Here is a 20,481-nt window from a genome sequence, read left to right as displayed (position 1 = left end):
AAGAGTGAGCTCATCATGGTCAAGTTATTAAACAGCCTCATGAGAAGCTGCCCAGCTGCTGAAATAGGTGATGCTTTCAACTCACACAGCAGGGAGTGGGTTTGGCTTGGAAAAATGGGTGGTTGGGTGGTTTAGGTGCTAGCCTTGGGATTGGAAACCACACTTTGTTGGTAGCTCTGTTACCTAATTTCCGTGGAGAATTCCCAGAATCCAGGTCTGTGGATTTAGGCTGCTGACTTTCCAAAACCATCATGGGCATATGGGCAACCAGATGCTCCACTGGAGCCTGCCTTGTGTGTTTCTTCCTGGTGACCAGTCTTGTCTCCCATTTTTTAATGGTCTTTTGCATCTGCTAGAAGTTTCAACTTTCTCAGCAGCTGAGGAATGTCTATTGTTTATTCACTGCTAGTATTGCAAGGAGCAGTGAAAAGCTTTGCTGGTATTTATAAGAAATTAAATTGCAATTTAATGTTTGCAAACTGATTCGATACCTCCTTCCTGGGATACTCCTTTAGGCACAGACCCGAACATGTCAGCACCTGCACTGAACACTTTGCTCTCAGCTATTCCAGCTTTGAATACACAAGCCCAATAATCTTTGATTTTAGACCTGTGCCAGCCTGATCCTCCTCCTGAAACAGATCCATCTGGCTCCTCGATGCATTTTCATTCAACAGCAGATTAATTCCGGAAGGAAAGTGGCTTTTATAATGCTTGTATCCAGTGGGGTTATATGTAAAACCTTCTGTTTTCTGAAAGAGTCAGCTTGATAGGTTCCCATATTCACAGCTATGTTCCCATTCCAGGCCCACATAACTCAAAGCCAGGCTGCAGAGAGCCCTCTTAGATGAGGTCATGGAATTAGGAATTTCTTCTGTGATTCATTCTGAGCCTGATCTGCCTAATAACCGGATTCTTTGTCTCCCTCTTTCTGTCACACATTAAAAAGTTCACAAAGTAGAGAATTTCAAGTCTTCTTTGCGCAGTGAGAGGAGCGAACAAAAGATGTGCATAAACGGAGGAGAAATATTTATGAGAGAACAAAGACATGGCCTTAACTTTGAAGCTGGGCTGGAGCAGCCCAGCATGCCAAGGGACAGGGGCTGAGTGATGCAGCCCTCGGAGAAGGCGCTGATGGTTGCAGAAGGATTTTTGCATATGTTACAGGACTGCTTGTTTAGGCTCCTCTCAGCCTTTCATCATCCTGACAAGATGCTCGAGCACAAATAGTGCTGTCTTAGAGACACAGTGGAGCCTGTGAAAGAATGAGAGGAAAAATGTATAAAATTTCTCTTATTACAGTTCCTAGGGGTCACTGAAGTACCTGTGGGATGAGGGAGCTGGAATCAGGGTCTGTGCAGGAGTCCCACCAGGACTGCTCTGGCCCTGAGGAGAGGTGGAGTTCCCTGTGGCAGCACAATGGACTACACTTTATTCTGGACAAGCCCATAACAAGGTTTGACAACACATCCTAACACAGAGTGTTGATACCTATTCTGGAGCAGAGTTTCAAGAGATGAAAGCTGTCTCCTACATCCCCTACTTATGGTACTGTAGCACCAAACTCAGAATCTGGCCCAAAGGACAGGGCAGCTCATGCAGGATCAGCACCAATTAGGCATGGCCAGGCAATGCTCTGTGGGAGGGTAGGCTGGGACACACTGTGCTGTCATAAAACGATATTGCTGGATGGAAATTTGGTTTACAAACAGAAATCAGTGTGTGACCTTTGGGTTTTGTCCCTGAACTGGAAGAAGATACCTCTAATCTGTTTGATGGGTGCTACTGCATGCCTGTGGCTTCTCTGTGCTAGATACAAGTGTCTCAGCATATGGTTGTGAAACTAAAGGTTGATTATTTTCAGAAGGATTTTGGCAGAGACTGAACCGACAAATTCCCTGTTTAAAAAAAAAAAAAAGAAAAAAGAAAGGTTTTGTTTGCTTCTCTGCTCATGAGGCTATGTGAGTTTGGGATCATGCCTTGCTTTATATTCCTTTCAAGGGTAGGGAGGGAAAAGCACACCTACTACAAACAATCTGAGGGATTAATTTCATAATAAATGCCAGGGGAAACAGGCAAAGTGGCATGGTGTGTGTGACCTGCTGTCCCAGTGTCTCACCTCTGAGTCTGTGTCCCCCTTTCTAAGAGAAGAACTCATTTAGTAAGTTGGGTATTTCCATGTGAATTTCCTTTAACATGATATCTTTACAGGGAAAGTACTTTTAAATGGGACCACACACATACCTCATTATTTTATAAGTAATCTTATCACCTAAGGGTGCTGTTTCATCACTTCAGCTGGTTCTCATTGACAAGAAGCAGTGTGGTAAGCTCACAGAAACTGGAATTGGGGACAGAAGGAGCAGCTTCAGTGATAGATTCAAGAAAATATTCCAAGATTCTGGAATACAAGAGCCAGACTCAGGAGACCTGGGCTTCATTTCCAGGTGGGTCTGTCCTGTACCCTTCAGCTGTTCTGAAAGCCCATCTCTCTACTCCTTTGATGCCCTGAGGTCTGAGCCTCTGTGGCATCTTAATTTGTGATACTGTTAATCAGTGATATATATAACTGCCAGACATCCAATAGACCTAGACATCCAGTAATTAACACATTTAATCCTAAAAATAAGTGTTTAGTTCCTTGAGCAGCTAAACCAAGAAAGCTGACATTCTTGTGGGTTGGTATCCCAGAGGTGAGGATTTGGGTGGTCTCTAATAGCTCCAGCAGGTCTCTTGTATTTGATCTTTCACCAAACCCCTTCTCTCAGCAGGAACATTTTAATGGCACTTTCTTCCCAGATGTTGACTTTTGTGACAGTTGCAGAAATGTAATTTTTGGAGACCTCTGACTGTCTGCCAAGCTTTGGCTGAAATTAGAAGCAGTCCTCAAAATCTAACAAGGAGAGGTGAGGGAAGCAGACTGATAGACAAATGCAGACAGCATGGTCCCATAAACTGCTTTGTTTTGTAGCAAGCCAGGCTGTAAATTGTATTGGTGACAAATTGGGTTTTTACTCATTTAAACACAAACATGAAAATCAAGTTATTAGCTTCTAAAGGAACCAGACTCAGATCTGAACTTTGAATTCCTCTGCTTGCTCTGTTAATTGACAATATGTTAACAGGAGCATTTTTTCTCTGCTTTCCTGCTTATTTTGGGTAATAACTATAGCAGCATGACATTTCCCTGACACTACCCCAGTACTGCAGGAGAGCTTCCCTTACTCTCAGTTTTCCAAGGTGGCAGACTTGGGATACTTGTCTGGCTTGTCTGGCTTGTCTCATTGGCTTTCAGGAGTGACTGAATCATTGAATCACGTGAGGAGCAGAGAAATGCTGTCGTGCTGCTCTTTGCTGCTCGTTCTCTCATGATGCCTGTCATGGCCCAGAGGGCTCAGCACTGCCTTTGTCTGGGACCATTTGGTGCTGGGAAGCTCTTTCTGCTCAGGAGAAATGTGGGTGTGACCTGAAGTTTAAGCGTGACCGGGGAGCGTGGCAGCTTTGTGTCCTTGAGGAGTGATGAGTCCAAGCTGTAAACTCAGAACTGGAGTTTCTGAAATTCAGATTCTGATTCATGGCAGTCTCTTCACTGAAGGATGATCTTCTCCTGTGTAAAGGCACCTTCTATCACTGTCCTCATTTCTCTCTTTACTGTGTAATTTAACACCTCATAATGTAGTCGTAAGTACAAACCGGAGACACATCAGGGGACAGGAACATTCATTCTTTCATGGAATTTCTGCAGAAGGGAAAGGAAAGCTTGAAGAAAAATTGAATTTCTTTTTTACATTGCCTTGGTGGAAACCAGATAAGCAGCACTACTGCAGTCAGTGGCATTAGGAAAGTAAATTGAAGAAGGCTGATCCACAATTTCAAAAACTTGGCCGTTGTCTTTATATATGATCTGAATTCTACATATGTGTGGTAATTTAAACATGCTCTGTTGCTACCAAATGCATCCTGCCTTTATCAAATCAAGCCCACTTGTCCTGCAGTGAGTTTATCAGGGCCTAAACTGGCCCTGGGTCACAGTCAATTCATACAAATACCCACACTCAACGAAGCCAATCTTGTTAATAATGAATCAGTTATTATAGCAGGGCTGGGTTTTAAAGTGCCTGTAACAGTGGATCGTAGCTTTCCCGCTCCTGGAAGTCTGAGTCAATTTATCTTTATATCAACAATAAACCAGAAAGGGCAGAAATCAAAGTAAGCAATGTTTTTATTACCGCTTTTAAATAAAACATTGTGCCAATATTTTTTTGCTAACATTACATCTTCATTTTCTCAAATTTATTGGCAATTGCTATTTATCCTCATTTCTCCTTTCTTTTGCGAAGCTATCTCATCCTTTGATTTACTTCCCCCAGAGAATATGGTACCTAATTCTTCTTATTTGTCTCTGATAAATCCCTGATTAATTGTATGTTATAAGCTGTCCATGCAACATTGTGTCTTTCATTTCTAAACAGGCTTTCTGTTGTGAATATAAAGAGCTTTCCTTTCTAGAGCCAAAACCAAATCCAGCCTCAGCATTTCCTTGAACAATAGCAAGGCACTTCAAAATCAAGTAAGATTCTCAGCATTGTGGACTCCTTCTAATCCTCCTTCTCCTCTGTGAGCAGGGGAGTCTCAGACCTTTAGTTGGGCACATCCTCTAATAGACAGATCTGCTTTAAATGTGGCTGTCAGTTTATCTCATCAATTAGGAAGACTCTGCACAGTAATTTTCCTCACCCATTTTATCTTCAAATCTGCCCTAATTTGTTGATTTGTAAGCATTTTGGTTTTAGATGCTGGATTCTGGGCTGTATTTTTGCTGATTAAAATGTGTCCTGTGTTTGGTTTTGAACTGACTTGTCCTGCTGGCAGAAAATTAAGTCATGCACACGTTAAGAGGTTGATGGAAGGAGACGCTGCAGCCTGGCACTGACAAGCAAGGCATAGCTGTGGTGTATGTTGACATGAGATATGAAAATAAAGTGAGAGGAGGAAAGAGGAGGAAAAGCAGAGATGCAGGTTCTGTCTCAGCCAAATTCCCAAGCCAAACTCCCTGAGAGGTGTCAAAGATGTGCCTGAAAAAGAAGAATACAAACACAGGTCAAGAAAAATACACATATCTACGGATGTAAAATAGACGGTCTGTCAGGAAAATGAGTATGTTTTGAAACCAGCCATCAACAGTGCTGTGCAATGATGCAAAAGAGAAGTATGTCACCTTTACAGAGCCTTTAAGGCAATGTCACACTGAAAGGAAAAGGGAGGAACCAAGGCTCTCTCTGGCTCCTGGGAAAACTGATATCCAAATTAACTGGTTTTTAAGAGGTTGGAGGGAAGTATTTGAAATCTCACACCCTCGGGGGCAGCTGGTCTCTTCTGCCATGTGTTCCCAAAGAGAAATGCCTGATGATAAGGTTTAGAGGCAGCAGACAGAAAACTGGCTCTGCTCTGACAGAACTGGGGACTTTGAGACCATTTCATTCTCTCATGGCCAGTAAAGACAGCGGACGGTGACCCTTGGAGCGTGGAAGGGACAACAGGGGATGTGCCAGCAGGTCTGCAGTTGTTCACATTGTCTCTTTATTGTGGTTCCATGGCCAGAGGTGAACTCAGTGACTGATTTCACAGCAGTGGAGAATGGAGAGCTGCTTTCAGGAGCACTATGATGTTGAGTTCCAGCAGCTCCTGGTCTGGGCTCGGTGCTGTCCCCCTGTACTGTGTGAAACGAGCTGAACAGGAGCTCCTTGGCCACACAAATGGCAAAGTGTTCTGTGTGACTTTGTTACTGGGAAGGCTCTCTGTGTGGTTGTGTTGGTTTAATTTAATAGCAGGCTGTTTAGGTAAATGAGCAGGGAGGCAGCTGAACGTCTGCAGATAATGTGGAGTGTGATTGCAGAGTGATGCTGCAGGAGATGGGCTTGTCTGGCCTTGTCAGAGCTCTCCAAACACCCTTGAGCAGGGAGGGAAGAGTCTTGCATAGCCTTGGACACGATCCCTGAGCCAGTGTCCCAGGGGTGCCTGATTGAAACCTGGGCTGAAAGGCAGTAATTTGGCAGGCTGGGCAATGTCAGATCTGATAGAGCCTTTGATTACTTTAGACTTTATTAACAGCACAATAGAGTATAGTATCAGCTTGCATAGGACCTGAAGCTAGATGCTTTTTTTGGGGGATTCCTGATGTTTAAAAACAGTTATTTTTCTTTATGGAACCTAACCCTGTAGGATTGAGTGCTACAGTTGAGCTGTTCTGAGAATAGAGCAGTCAGGGATTTCTAATCCAGAATTGCATCAGAAATCAAAGGGATATTTTTAATGGTTAGAGATGTGCAGTCAGCTCTGTAGGTGCAAGAAAATGTCATTGCATCCAGCAGCATCCCCATCATTCCAACTGTGGGCTCCATCCTGTCAGACCTTGGGCCAGAACTCCCTTCCTGCAGTGTCTGCTGCATTCCTTCCCTACCTCTGATTCATGCAAGCAAACTCTTTGCTTTTCAAAAGGTATTTTCCTCCTTTACAAAATGAGAGCCCTTTAACTTGGCCTAGAACACCTTGTTCCTGGATCTAATTAAACAGTCTCAAAGTTTTAGCTCTTGCACCTTGTGTCTTTTCAAGGAGAAGTCCCTCTCTCTTCCTCTGGAATGGCTCTGTTATTGTTTTAATGATCACTTTCCCCAGGAGTTTTCACCTCTGCTTCCCTGAAAAAGTTAAAGAAAATCTAATGTATTGATACAGATGATCCATTTCATGTGAGTCAGTGACACTCTGACCGTGGCAGTACCAGAGAATTCATTGCTGCAGGAGGCCCTTGAATCCAATATTAGTGGCTGGGCTTTTAAAGGACACTGGGTAGTTTTAAGCCCTATTTCTACCTGTCTGAGTTAAGATAATGAGGGTAATCTAATATTATGCTTCAGGGCTTTAGTTACCTGCCTATAGGGTTCAGAAGGGAACTCTGCTTCCAGGGGCAGTGCAGAGTTTAATTGGCCAAGTACTTCATGATTTGTGTTTCGTTCCCTCTGAAGCCTCAGGTGTTGGGTCCTGCCAGGGGCCAAGTGCCAAACTGATGACACTCAGATTTTGTCTCCTTTTAATATCAGTGGGCTGTCGGGCAGATGCACCAACATTTCAGCTCCTCCTCCTCAACTCCAGATTTATGCCATCACCAGAGGAGTTTTCTGGCTTCCCTCCAAAGCCCTGAAGAGAGAAATCCATTTCATGTGTTTCACCAGCACAAACCACGAGTCTTCTGGGATTTTAAAACTTCTAGAAGAATCGTGGCATCTGTTACTTATTTAAAAATAACAAACTGATCTTTCTCTGTGAATGATCTTTTTGATCATTAAAATGAAAATGGAAAGAAAAATCGGAGTCACGCACGTATCACTTAAAGTTTTGCATATGGAATAAGGGCTTTTTAGTTTGTTAGTCAAAATTTAAGTTTAAAAATGTATCAGATAGCTCTCCCTTGCCTAAGGATCTCTGCATGTTAGGAAATTGATTTTTGTTTTTATCAAGTCTCTGGCAAAACTCTGGCACTTCTCCTATTATCTGCAAACTTGGAATCAGTGTCCTACCTCACAAATGAGCTTTTATCTTCATCTCCAATGGACTGTGTAGCTGCTATTTCTTGGTCCTTCCACTCGTCAATCTGTTTATCTCCTCCTGAATTATCTGTTGTAATTAGAATACATTTTCTCATCTCAAGGGGAAACCAGCTCCAAATGAGTGTTCTATAAAAGCAATTACTTTTGATATTAGATATCTGTACATAAAAACACAGTATTTCTTCCAATTAAAAAGCACTAATGAATTTTGTGCCTAGGGAGGGAGTAGCCTGCACAGTGCTGTTTCTGTGAAGCCAAGGAACAAAAGATGAGTCCTGTAAGAGGGCAGGGGGGTTGTGCTGCACCAGTGAACAGCACATGCAGGAGAGAAGATGGTTCTGCAAGGACAGAATATTCCTTTTTTTCCCCCCAGCAGCCCTGTTTTCAGCATTGATGGACTAGATCCCTCTCCTGTACCTTACCTTCCGTTACACATTGTTCTTTTTATTTCCTCAGATATTCCTCTCATCTTTCCCCAAGTATTAAGTCATGCACTAGGAATCTTGCATTTGGCATGGAGCAGCTTCACCAGAGATCCCCATGGACTCCTTCCCTCTACAGACACACAACTGCCATCTTTCATCATCTCAAAATAACCTGAATGAGTAGGGAGCTTTTATCACAAGCTTTTCTACAAAAGGAGTCATGTCAGAAACACCTTGATCACATTATGTTGGAGAATGCTATAAATCCTCTCCTTAGGTGACTTTTCCATGGGAATCCCCTCCTTTTCATCCCAAAGAAGCCATATGTGTGTGGGATAGAGTCTGTTCAATGGAGTGGAAAGAATCCTCCAGTGGGCTATACAACAACTTTTTTCTTGCTGTTCTGACAAGGATGAATTCCACAGGCCACTGCTGCACTGCAACCTCTGCCTCTCCCACTCATCCATGTTCTCTTCATGTCTTCTTCTCTCCTCGTCTTTCTTGTCTCCATTGACAGTGAGTTTATTGGGGTAGGAACTGTCCTTCTGGGCTCCTGTAGTATTTGCTGCAATGGTATCCTAAAATCTGGACTGCATGCTATGAAAACACAAAGGAAAAAAAAACTGTTCTGGCCAAATCCTGTCCTGGTAGGGCTTACTAAATAGGATCTAAGGATTAATGTGTCAGTGTGTTGGGAGCAGAGTGTGTAGGATGGAATAAGGGTGAGCTTCCAGCCCAGATGCTGAGAACAGCCCTGGCCATGTTGATGGTGTTGAGCTCTTGACAGATATTCCCAGGCTGTGCCTCAGGGTACTCTCTGCAACCAGGAAAAGTCCCAGTTTTGAAGAAGAAGAAACATGTGGCAAAGCACACAAGGGGTTGGATATCTGTCCTCCTTCCAGGTAGTTTGTCCTGATGTACTTAATTTCCAAGGCTCTTGATTCTGCAGTCTCTGTGCCTGACTGGCTTCTGGGGGTGGAAAAGGAGCAGCCCTCCTACAGACAGAGCTGCCAAATCCCTTCATCCCTTCACCAGCACTCAGCAGTCTCCTCACAGGATTCCTGCTCATCTGGGCATGAAGACTGAGAAGTACTTTCTCAGGCTTTTTGTTTGGGGTCTGGAGATGAGGCCAAGGCACAAAACCACCCCACCTTCTAGTTTATAGAGCCAAAAAGTTGCACATCAGGTGCTTCAGCTTTACAAGTTGTTGCAGTTTTTTTCCTTTTCAAACCATCAGCCACAGGGTGCTGTTTGTCTTCTCCCTGGTGTATCTGCAGAGATACTTTGGGCTGAGACTGGGTACCAGGGGCCGTAAACCTTTCAAACAAAGATGCATCAAACTGGTCTACAACTATATAAAAATAAGACTGCATTTTGGATTTCAGATAAATGGAAGTGCTGGAGTCACTTGAATTGGACCAGGTTTTGTTTGTTGCTCTTCTCTTTGCAGAAAGTTGGAGCTTGTATCCCTATGGGATTTCCTGGATATTTCTGTATGTAAAACTAAATCTCCTCCACAGGCAGCATTCCTTCTGGCTCAGAAAGTAAGCGCCTTTGATATGGGCAAAATTCAGATCAGTTCTCTGAGCAGCAAATCTTACCTACTGTGTAGCCTTACTTCAGGGTCATGGTGAGAGAAACTGAGTTGGGATATGGAAAGTTAGGATATGCAAAAATTAAGGGCCAGGCTCTGTTTAACATTTAGATTGAATCATGAGCTAAACACTACCAACTCCTTGTGCTGCATACTGCTGTTTGCAAAGTAAAATAGTTTCAAATAAGTTTGGCATTTTTTTTCCTGCTTGCAACTGCAAAATGCAGTAAAATAAAGTAAAGTAAAAAGGTAAAGTAAAATAAAAAAGTAAAATACTTCCCCAGGTTTAATGTTGGTGCACTGAACTGCTAATGCACTCAGCAAATTTATGCCTGTGAGGCAACACGTTTTTTCTGTTCTCCAAGGAATAATTGCAGAGAGCTACTCTTTAGTTATGGTCATTTCTTCATTTACCATAGTTTGTGCAGTATTTACAGGAGTCAAGGGAAAACTGTTGTGAATGTGGTTGTATGATTATTTTCAATCACTTATTTTTGTTTTGATTTGTCGAAAGGTTAATTTTGTCTGAGAACCTTGACTCAACCTGATTTACAGCTCCCTGTAATTGTGTTGCAAATAAGAAAAAAAGAATAGTAAAATAATCACAGATGTAATCTGATCTAGCTTTTACCATAGTTTCTCACATAAATCTCTTTAGTACTTTTCCCATTGTGACAGGGTTTATGATGAAAAAGAGAAGATCTCGTTTCTTCCTAGAAAATTAGGCATCCTGTGGAGTAATTAATCTGGTTAAGGAACTAAGGCCAGTTCATTCTGCTCTTCGTTCTCCCAACAATTTCTGTCTTACACAGAAATCACTGCAGTGAGAGCAATAAATTTGAGATGAATGACAGACTCTAATTGTTTGTGACCTCATTGTCATCTGCAGCACTGAACTGGCTATGACCAATTCCAGCGTTTGGGCTGCGGTTATTTTTTGTCTAAAAAATTTAAAGAAAAGACAGCTTTAAAACCAGCAGCTCACTGGGCATCCCCTTTCTGCCCACCCCCATGATTTCAATCCTTGGCTCTGACACGAGCTGCAGGTTCCACTGTCAGCAGTGCTGCTGTGCCCTGCCCTCTTTGGCTTCATATGCCACGGAAAAACGGGTGAAATGGGCACTAGTTAGAACTGCAGGTAAGGAACCCAAAGAGAAAAGGAGGATCTGGAAGCCTGCAACAAGCTTCAAAAAAAGAAAACAGAGAAGTGCTCTTACCTGTTCTGCCTTGGCTAAAACCCAGGTAATATGCTGGAAGCTGAACCAGAAGTACTTCCCCATCTGTCCCCATCAGTGTAGGACCTAAACACCCAGCATTTAAAATCAATAGCAATTGTCTCCCTGCTGAACAGCAGCATTTCCAGAAATGTATCCCTTTCCCTGTTGTTCCAGAGACCCAAGGGAATAAATTTTCCTGTGAGGTGTCCCTGAAGGCTGTCTGGGTTTTTGCTGAGCAGCACAAGGCAAGGGGCACAAATGACTTGTTCTCTGTTGCCTCTCTGTCTTTGGCAGCCCACTCATGCATCCCATGGGAGCACTGCTGTGGAGTGCTCTGCTCCTCTGTGCCCTCCCAGGTGCTGTTCCCATGTCTGGCATGCTGGAAGGCCTCTGATGAGATCATTCTGCTCAAATGGTCCCAGACTGTTGGGCACCCCTTGGATGAGGGCCTGGAAGTGCTGAGTGGATGTGTCCTGTGCAGCAGCAGCAGCCTCTGCTTCAGCCAGACTGGGTGACACTCTCTCCCATCACCTGTCTTCTGATCCCATCTCTTAATACCAGCCTGTTTTTGGGAAGATGCTGCTGACCTGGCACTCCTTTCCTGTTTTTTCAAAAAGGCTGACCAGTGCAGTAACTGTGGATTTTGAGGTTAGCAAGTTGGAATTAGGTAGTGATGGGAAAAAGCCCTCTGTTGAGGAGGCACTTGCTGAAGCAACAGCAAATCAACTTTTGAGATGGAAAATGCTATGCAAATATGTGAGATGTGGTTCTCTTGTGTCTAGCTAACCAACTGTGCATTGAAGAACATTGCCTGTAATTGCTGCATCTAACACACCAATGTATATATAATATATACTGTATTCATTGTTCCCAAAAACTTCTAGAGGCACTTCAGTGCTCTTCTTGAAGAATGAAGCAATGTGGTCTCGTTAATTGCTGCTGTATATTGGTCAATATTACTGCATTGCTAGAATAGCTGTCAGTCAGAGTAAGCTACAATTTGGGTAACAGAAGCAGAAAAAACCTCACAGAAATATGCTCTGAGAGTAAGGGAGACATGAGATGACTCCTTCAAGATCAGATCAGAACAAGATCAGATTAGCAGCATGAAGAGCTAGAATATCAGGAAAAAGGTAGATGAAGTAATAGTCATTATGCATGGTTTGGCAGGCTGTCTAACTGATTCCCTCATAAGAAAAGTAGCAAAGTGCCTGATGCTTCCTGTGGGTTGGAAGTTCATTCTCTCATTACTTGTGCCATAAAGATGCAAGTGTTTTGTTCCATAAACTTCAAGAGCATAGAGTATAAAGAAAAAAGTTTTCAACTACTGGAATTAAATAGTTGTTTAAAGTCAAATGAGCATGCCACATCTTGGAGACCCTTTCATCAAAGCAGGTCAGTTAACTTTAATGAAGTCATCTTCAATTTGCTTTGATGTAACATCAGAACCCAGCCTAGATGATTCCAAATGATCAGCAAATGAATTTCCACATTGAGGTCTTTCAAGGACATAGGCTTTGTGAAGTACCTAGTTTTCTGGGGGGGTTTATTTATTTATTTTTTAGAAGTGCCTAAATTGAGATTTTTTTTGGAGAGAACTGCTGACTTTCCTCCTAAACCAAGCCCCCTTTAAGATTCCATATGTTGGGCATGTAAAGCAGAGGCTTGCAGCATCACTGCTTGCTGTTAGTGTCTGTTCAGTCTGAGACTGTATCATGCAGGAAGATTAGGCTACTGTGCTTTTCCTTTAGGGTGGGGAGAGATTTAGAGTCTCAGACATGTAATTTCTGTAATTACTCGAGCCAGGAATAATTGTCAGGCCAGGGATGGCAACATCAGTTCCTTCTGTTCTAGTTTTTCCAAAGGAAGTAATGTTAAATACTGAAGCTGGTCAAAGTGCCAAGTAGCCTCTCATCCTAAATGAGAACAAAAAGGACAAATGTTACAATTTTCTTCAAAATGCAGCTCCTTAAAATATTTCCAGAATGTGGATTGAAGTGCTTCACTTAGTAAGGTAGAAGAATTTCTGTGGTTTGAAATGAAGACAACTCTTGAGTTTTAGTCGTGTTTCAAGAGAAACTATGATTTGTCTTGTTCTCCACTTTTCTTACAGAAAATTCAAACAGTCCTTCTTAAATGCCCCAAGTATCATAATATTAGGCATCACAATGCTTGTAATAATGAAGATAGAACCTGTCAGGACTGCACTAGAAAATGACAACCAGTGTCATAAGTCCTGTTCACACCCAACATGCTCAGTGGTGTCTTAGTAAGGAACAGCTCAACACAGTGCAGTGGTTTGGACTTGTCTCCAGTTATTGCATTGGGTCCAAATTCTCCAGGATTTAGTGTCTTGTGCTGGTAACTCGTGATTTATTCATTATTTGTTTTTTTAATAGCAGAAAGTTGATAAGCAGGAGTAGGTGCTCTACCTTCCTGCTGGGGGTCAGCTCAGCCCACCAGGACTGTTTCCTTTGATTCTCCTTGCACAGTTTGAGGCAGGACATGAACACTTTCCTGCTTGTCTTCTTGGCCAGTCTGTTGACTCATGCAGTGGAATCAGATTTACTCTGTGTTTCCTACTCAGCAGAAGCTGGTCACCAGCCCATAGCTGTGTGCCCAAAATGGGAACCAAACCTGGACCCTTCAGGAGCTGCAGTGGGCTCAGAGTCCCAGAGCAGATGCCTCAGGTCCAACATGTGTTCCAGAACTGGCATTAATGTGGAGTTAATGACACATCTGCATGTGGTGGAAATCAACGTATCTCCCTTAAAATGAGTGGAGCAATAATGGGCTATACTGGGAAATCTTCCAGTTCTTACGGGAAAATTTTTTCTTAATTATCTTAACAATAATTAGGCATTTTGGAAAAAGAAGAAATCGTGAAAGCTGCTAATTCATTCTTTATAGTTTGCTCATTATGCGCTGATTCTACAAGATGTGTTGATTTGGACTCTGGTTTGAAAAGCTGAGGATAATTTCCACAGAGCCATGAGGGTTTCAGAGCTGAGCTTCGTGGGAGTTCAGATCTCATTTGTCTGAAAACATTTTGTGGTCAAAGAAGAGTTTCTATCCATTTCCTTTTTATGAATAATTTGATTTTTTTTTTTTTTTAATCTATTTCATTTAGGTCTGGCAAAGCCCATGGGATTAGTTGAAGGTCCAGGAGGCCTGGGCCAGGGGGGAATGGCTGCCACCCTCAGAGATGATAGCCACGAATCAGAGACCAAGTATGAAGAATATGGTTACAATGCCCAGCTCAGTGACAGGATATCACTGGACAGGTCCATCCCTGACTACAGACCAAAAAAGTAAGTTGAATTCCACGTTATTATTGAGACTTAAGAAGTTGATTGTTGTGATGGCTTTCTTCTCTTCATATCCCTTCCTGGTCAGAGTATGACACCAGTTAGTCATACCCCTGAGTTTAGTGAAAATCAAACAGACCAACAGCCATCTCAGGCATGAAGGGCTGTGTTAAATGCACAGCTAATTCTGTCAGTAATGCATTAATATGCACGTTCAAGGCCTCAGATCAAATACCACATGAGGCTATTGGTGCTTATTGGGTTTGGTTCTCTTAGAAAAAGCCTTCAGAGGTGGCAGCCTTAGTCTGTCCTTCTTGTGCAGTGGGAGGGGGAAGTGCAACAAACACATTATAGTCACTGGTTCCTTAAAAAAAACCACAACACATCTAATCAACTGTCTTTAATTACATTTGATGTTCTTAGAATTGTTCAGCCGGGGTTTGCAATGTGCTGAAACACAGACTAAGTGTAATCCATTGGGGTCCTGTAATTGCAGTAAGATTTTTTTTTTTGTCTTTGGAATGTGTGTCTATTTTTATTCTGCAGTTTATAGTCTTCACACGCCTGTGCTGTGCTTGACATTGCAATTACATGTTTATTATTTGTGCTGATTTATTATATTTTGTATTAAATATCTTTCAAATCTTTCATATTTATGGAGTTATGTATCTTCCAGATGAGACATCCACACTGTCATCCCATGAATGACAATCAGTAATGTCTTAATGCAGAGGAGATCAGCAACAATGCCTAGTTGCTCTCAGGAGACAGAATTGAAAAGAATACTTAATTAATTTCTAATAATAATCTTCTGTTTTAAAAGACCCACTGGGGCTCCTAGGCAGAACTGAAAGTTAAATAAAAAAATATCTTATTAAGTGGTGAGAAAAGTTTAGCCAAGCAAAACAGCTGTGCTCTGTGAGTAGATTGCAATTGAATTAGGATTTTAGGCAGTTCAAGCTGCCAAAGACAAAACTTCAGCTTAACTACAAATTTCATTAGCTGTGCTGCATATTAATCTGATCTCAGAAGTATTGACTCAGCGTTTGTTTTCTCAAACACTTGCTGTGGAAAAGAAAACCTAGATAACAGAAGTGGCAAAGAGAAACCAACCTACTGACTTGCATTTTTGATGCAAGTCCACCGACTTATTCAGTGGTCTCACCTCTCCTTCTCTCTTGATGTACCATAACAATCCATCATGGAATTATGCTGGGGAAGAAGTAGTCCGTAGTTATGCAGATATTGGAGTTGTGCCTCAGATCTGGTCCAGAGACCCTTGAAATCAATGTGAAGTTCCTCAAATGAAAGGCAGTGAGGTTTGACCTGGGCTGTTATCAGCTGCTGCGGTCAGGTGGATGAGGATAAATGAGATGTGTTCTGCTAGGAAACACAAAAGCAAAGGCTGCAGAGCTTAAATCTAGCTCAGCAGCTGTCAGAGGCATGAGAGCATTTGCAATGCAGTGATGTTTCACTTCAGATTAGACTCTTCCACCGTTTTACTTGGGAGCTTTGATGAGTCGCTCAGATAAGCTTTTTGACGTGCTCCTTTTGGGTATCTCATAAGGCCATGCTACATGATAAACTGTCTGAGCTACTGGGAGAACTGCCTTCCTTGTCATGTTTTGACACTTTTGAGGTGGTTCTAGTCAGACCTGGATGCTGGAATTGATGCACTTGTCTCTGGATGCTTACGAGTCAGGAAAGCCCTTCAGATTGAATTTGCTGTGAAATATGAGTGAAAGTTTGGAGAAGGGAGAAGCTCTTGTTATATGAAGAGTTTTGTCGACTTACATGGATTGAGAGTAGCCCTGAAGAGAAGGACATGGGGGTGTTGGTTGACAGGAAGCTCAAAGTGACCCAGTAATGTGCACTCACAGTCCAGAAAGCCAAATGTATCCTGGGCTCATCCCCAGCGCTGTGGGCAGCAGATGAGGGAGGGATTCTGCCCCTCTGCTCCATTCTCATGAGACTCCACCTGCAGTGTTGCATCCAGCTCTGGGGCCCCCAGCATAAGAAGCACATGTACCAAAGCTGAGATTGACTGTTTGGTTCAGGCACTCTGCTCTAATTGTGTACTGGAGAGAACTAAACCTCCAGATGCTGAATTGCCCAATGGTCTCATCTCTGCATCACTGAGCCTTTCTCAGTTTCCTTGTGATTTATATTCGTGTCATTCCCAGAACTTCTCATTTTTAAATTGGGAAGCAAGTTAGAATTAATGTCCAAGGCCACGTGCAAAGTCTGTGGCCAGTCTATGAATAAAAACACTTACCTGAATTTGCATTCCCAAAGTACTAAACTGTCCTTTCTCTCCATTCTGGCTTCCATTTGAAATCGTCAGATCTCCATATTTGCACATAAAAGTAGGTATAAAAGATATGAAGAATTTATACTCAAGTCTGCATTGCATAGGCACAATTTATTAAAGTAAACATGATTTCACTATGAAAATGTGAGACTTGCAATATTCCAGGCTTGATCACAAATATTATCTTTTAATTCATTTTATATTTGATCTCCCCCTTATTGTTGTCCACTATCTTGCTCTGATAGGATAAGCCTTCTGTTCCATCTCCTTGCATAGGCTCATAAACATTCAGCAGTTTAATTGCTTTTCGGGAGATATTTTCATCCCCAAGCAGCAAATTAAAGAACTATGTTACACTGCAGAGGTGTTCAACCAGCCAGCGTGACCATGAAGGCTCTGAAATTGGAGTCACCTCCATGTCCTTCCACTGCAGCAAAGTCTCAGGCCTGGGTGGACAGCCCTGCTCTCAGGATGCTTTTCTCACATCATGTTCTGCTTTCCTACCTGCTGCTGCCAGTGCAGATACTCCTTTTAGCTCAGGAGCCTTTTCCTTAGGATAGGAATTGCTGGAAGTACGGGAGACAAGAGGATTTTGTGCATGTTGTGTTTGTGTGCCAAATAGAAGCAATGCAGTAAATAGCTCAGTTGTGATTACAAATCACACAATAATTACAAAATCATTGTTTGATCCTGGCGCGGTGTAATTAATGTCTCAGCCTCTTCTCCTCAGTATCAGAGATTTTTAAATATCCATCAGACATGTATAAATAATACCAGTATCTGAACTTTTTCAAGGGCTATACCACTGTAGAAGGTATGTTGCAGAGAGTTCAGGATGTTTAATGTCCTGATCTCTCTTCCCAACAGTAAAGTATTAGCAGGACTTTCTATCCCTCACTAACATACCCCGTTTCCTCTGTGCAGTGGAAGAAAGAGAAGCTTCTCTTGTAAGGAACAGGTTATTTTTTCCTTGGAAGCACATGGCTAAGCTAGAGCTTGCTCTGTAGTGCTGTGGGAAAAGTGTTATTTAATGCTGAAGTACTGTTGGATTGATTTTCATATGTGTTCTTCCATATTCAAAATGCACGTGTATTTATATCACTTATCTCTCCCAATACATGTAGATGTAGAATAGTCCTGAATCCTGCCCATGGGAATGCTGTGGAATCTGCTGGGCTCTTTCCGTGCCTTTCTTACCAGAATGTCAAAGGGGACAGTGTCTCACTGAATAGTCAAAAGCAGATCTGGAGCAACAGAGCTGAGATTTTGGTGGAGATTCTGCACTTCCCAGCAGAAGAACCAGTCAGCCACCCAAACCCCTGTGGGTACTGAGAGCAGAGGAAGAGAACAGCTTTGCCTGGGACATGTGTTGCTACAACAGGCTGGCAGCAGCCACCCCTCTGCCCTTCTGGGGGAATAAAAGCCTCCACTGCTGCCAGCTGTAGCACAAAATCGAAGCCTCTGCTCCAGTAACAAAGGATCAGACGCAATCCTTCCCAGTCATGCATGAAGGCAGAGGGGCTGCAGCCCCATGTGACAGTACCTTTTGACTTTATCAAAGATAAAATGGAAAAAATCAAAACCTTAGGGAATGTCATTCAAAGTTAGGGGGAAAGGCCCCCAAACTTACAAAAGCTGTTTGTTTGACAGTGCAGCATCCTGGAAAAGTGGGAAGTGTCACCTAACCAGATGCTTTCAAACAGAAGCGTCGTCTCTCAGGATAACATCAATTCCCCTGTTCTTTCTGGTGCACAGGCTGGATAGCAAGGGGTTGGATTGAACAGGTGCTGCACCTGTAAATTTGGCATTTTCTAACTTTCTACCACTTGACTTTGCAACTTCAATAACTTCTGGGGTTTCTTTACATGCAGGACACGTCCACACACCGAGACGCACATACGCACACGCACTTGTCAAAATCCCTTGCTGTGATGCATTATGCATACTTTTGAGAAAAGTTAATATGATCCTGGAGCTTCCATAATGGCTAAATTGGCTTTTACACAAAATTGTCGCTGCTTGGTGAGGAACTTTAACTGATCTTTTTTTGTGCAACTCGATGCCGAGTGCATTGTGGCAGTTCGGTGATAGCAATAATACTAATATATGGATTCAGTCTGCTGGCTCTATCAGAAGATATTTCTTTGTGTTACGGTCATGGATGTTTGTATTGAGAAAATTCAGCCCCAAAGAACAAACTTATTAATGCCGTGGCAACCCGAGTCTTTAGCCACAAAGCACAGAGAAATCTGGGTCTCGAGGAAATTGCTTTCATTTATTCCGTTCTTTCACGGAGGAGAGCGTTTTCGTGGCTTGCTATAGACAGTTCACAATAGCAAAGGAATTGCATCTCTTGGGCCTTGAAGTGTAATTAATGGTTCAATCCACCCTATACCTAAGGAAAAGCCTTTTTAATTACCTATCAAAAAGAATTCTGCAGTTGATCAAATAGTGCTATCAAGGGGGCAGACTTGGTAAATAGGCCTCTGATTTGTTCATTCAAGGGTTTAATAACTGGTGTGAGGCCAGGAGTGAGCAGACAGCCCTTCTGTCAGAGATGGTCCTGTGATCTCCAGCCACTGGAGAAGGCAACACCATCACCTTTAATTTTGACCCTTCCTTTTGGCTGCAGAGCTCTGAGGACTCGCTGTGGTGTGTGAGCCATCAGCCAGCAGCTCTCTGGAGCCACAGCACGTGTGTGTTTGTGGTTTCTGTTGTGGGAGGAGGGTCAGTGGTGTGGTAGGATCAGTGTAGCCCCTGCAGCTCCTCTGCCCAGCTGCGTTGGCTGTCGCTGCTGGAGCAGGGCATGAAGGCAGATGGCTCTCAAAGAGCATCAGCCAGGTTTGCTATGATTTGATTTTTCTCCACCTCTGCCGCTTGTTCTGCCTCGTGACCCATTTCTCAGACCCTCTGGGGACACGGGGTGTTCTTTGGGCCACTTAGAAAAACGACACAAGAAATTCCAAATTAAAGCAGACCCTTAGGATTCTTTCCAGGTTAACCAGAGGGTGATGGAACGGGCCTCTTTGCAAGGAATATTTGAAGTGGAACAGATCAGAGCTTTCCAGGAATCAGAATTTCTGATTAGTGGAAAATGACAACTAGGAAAAAAAAAAGGCCTAAAAATATTTTGTATCAGGCTGAACATCTTCTGTGAAATGTCTTATTAAAAGAAAATATTTAGACCAATGAAACATATAGTTTCCCATTTAAAAAACATTAAAGTGATGAATTTTCTAGCTCTAGCTTCTACCAATACTTTCAGATTAAATACCAGGTCGTGGTAAAGAGAAACATTAGTTAAAATTAAACATTTTGGTTTTTTTCAGCTGACAGTGTTTCACAATCACATTATAGGCACGATATTTGGATTTCAGTTAGGTTTATTTTTAGTAGGAAGACATTTGACTTTTTTTTTTCTTTTGCACCCGCTCTCAGTGAATCTGAAAAATCATGCTAAAATTCTGAAAACCCCGTTTGGCCACTCTGAGCATATGACATAAATTGAAGCAGAGAGAAGGAAAAACAGAGGCGGAAAATGGAGCAGACAGAATTACCTCTGGGCAACAGATTAGGATTGTTTATGGGAGGGAAATTCAGTAAGACATGAAACTAAGTGAAGTGTTTTAATTAGATCCCAAATCAATGTCCAGATGTGGATTTTGAACAGTGCAGAGGGGCATGTGTGTACACATGCTCTGGGACTTGGTGTGGATCTCTCCCAGCTTTGCTGAGTTACACAGGCTGGACATTTCCCTCGGGCTGTGGGGAACAGCACAGGCCTTTGCACACACATCATCTGTGTGCACAGCTGGTGATACAGTTCCAGAGAGAGGGACCCAAGTGTGAGCCGACTTCTGTCTTGCCCTAGAGCAGAAGGAACTGGTGTGGAGTGAGAAAATTCCTGTGCTGCTTCCTCTGCAGTGAACTGGGCTCTGAGCAGCTACTCCTCCGTGTTCAGTGGTGTAGTTCTGACTCAGTTCATTTGGGATATCAGCTGACAACCTAAATTCGCTCATGCT

The 20,481-nt window shown here is 42.7% G+C and overlaps 1 protein-coding gene across 4 annotated transcripts in view; it reads left to right on the top strand.

Moving 5' to 3' along the window:
• GALNT9 (polypeptide N-acetylgalactosaminyltransferase 9) overlaps window positions 1-20,481 on the top strand; it is a 134,104-nt gene that overhangs the window by 9,758 nt on the left and 103,865 nt on the right. For 2 of the 4 annotated variants that reach the window (XM_032706032.1, XM_032706029.1), the window contains exon 2: window positions 13,971-14,151. In XM_032706032.1, coding sequence (XP_032561923.1) covers window positions 13,985-14,151 — 167 coding nt within the window. In that variant the 5' untranslated portion in view covers window positions 13,971-13,984. Of the gene's footprint in view, window positions 1-2,826; window positions 2,907-13,970; window positions 14,156-20,481 lie in introns of those variants that run through there. The other 2 variants (XM_032706030.1, XM_032706031.1) reach the window with 2 other exon arrangements.

The sequence above is a fragment of the Chiroxiphia lanceolata genome, chromosome 18 (assembly GCF_009829145.1).
Source record: "Chiroxiphia lanceolata isolate bChiLan1 chromosome 18, bChiLan1.pri, whole genome shotgun sequence".
NCBI lineage: Eukaryota > Metazoa > Chordata > Aves > Passeriformes > Pipridae > Chiroxiphia > Chiroxiphia lanceolata.
This window is presented reverse-complemented; position numbering and strand designations above follow the sequence as displayed.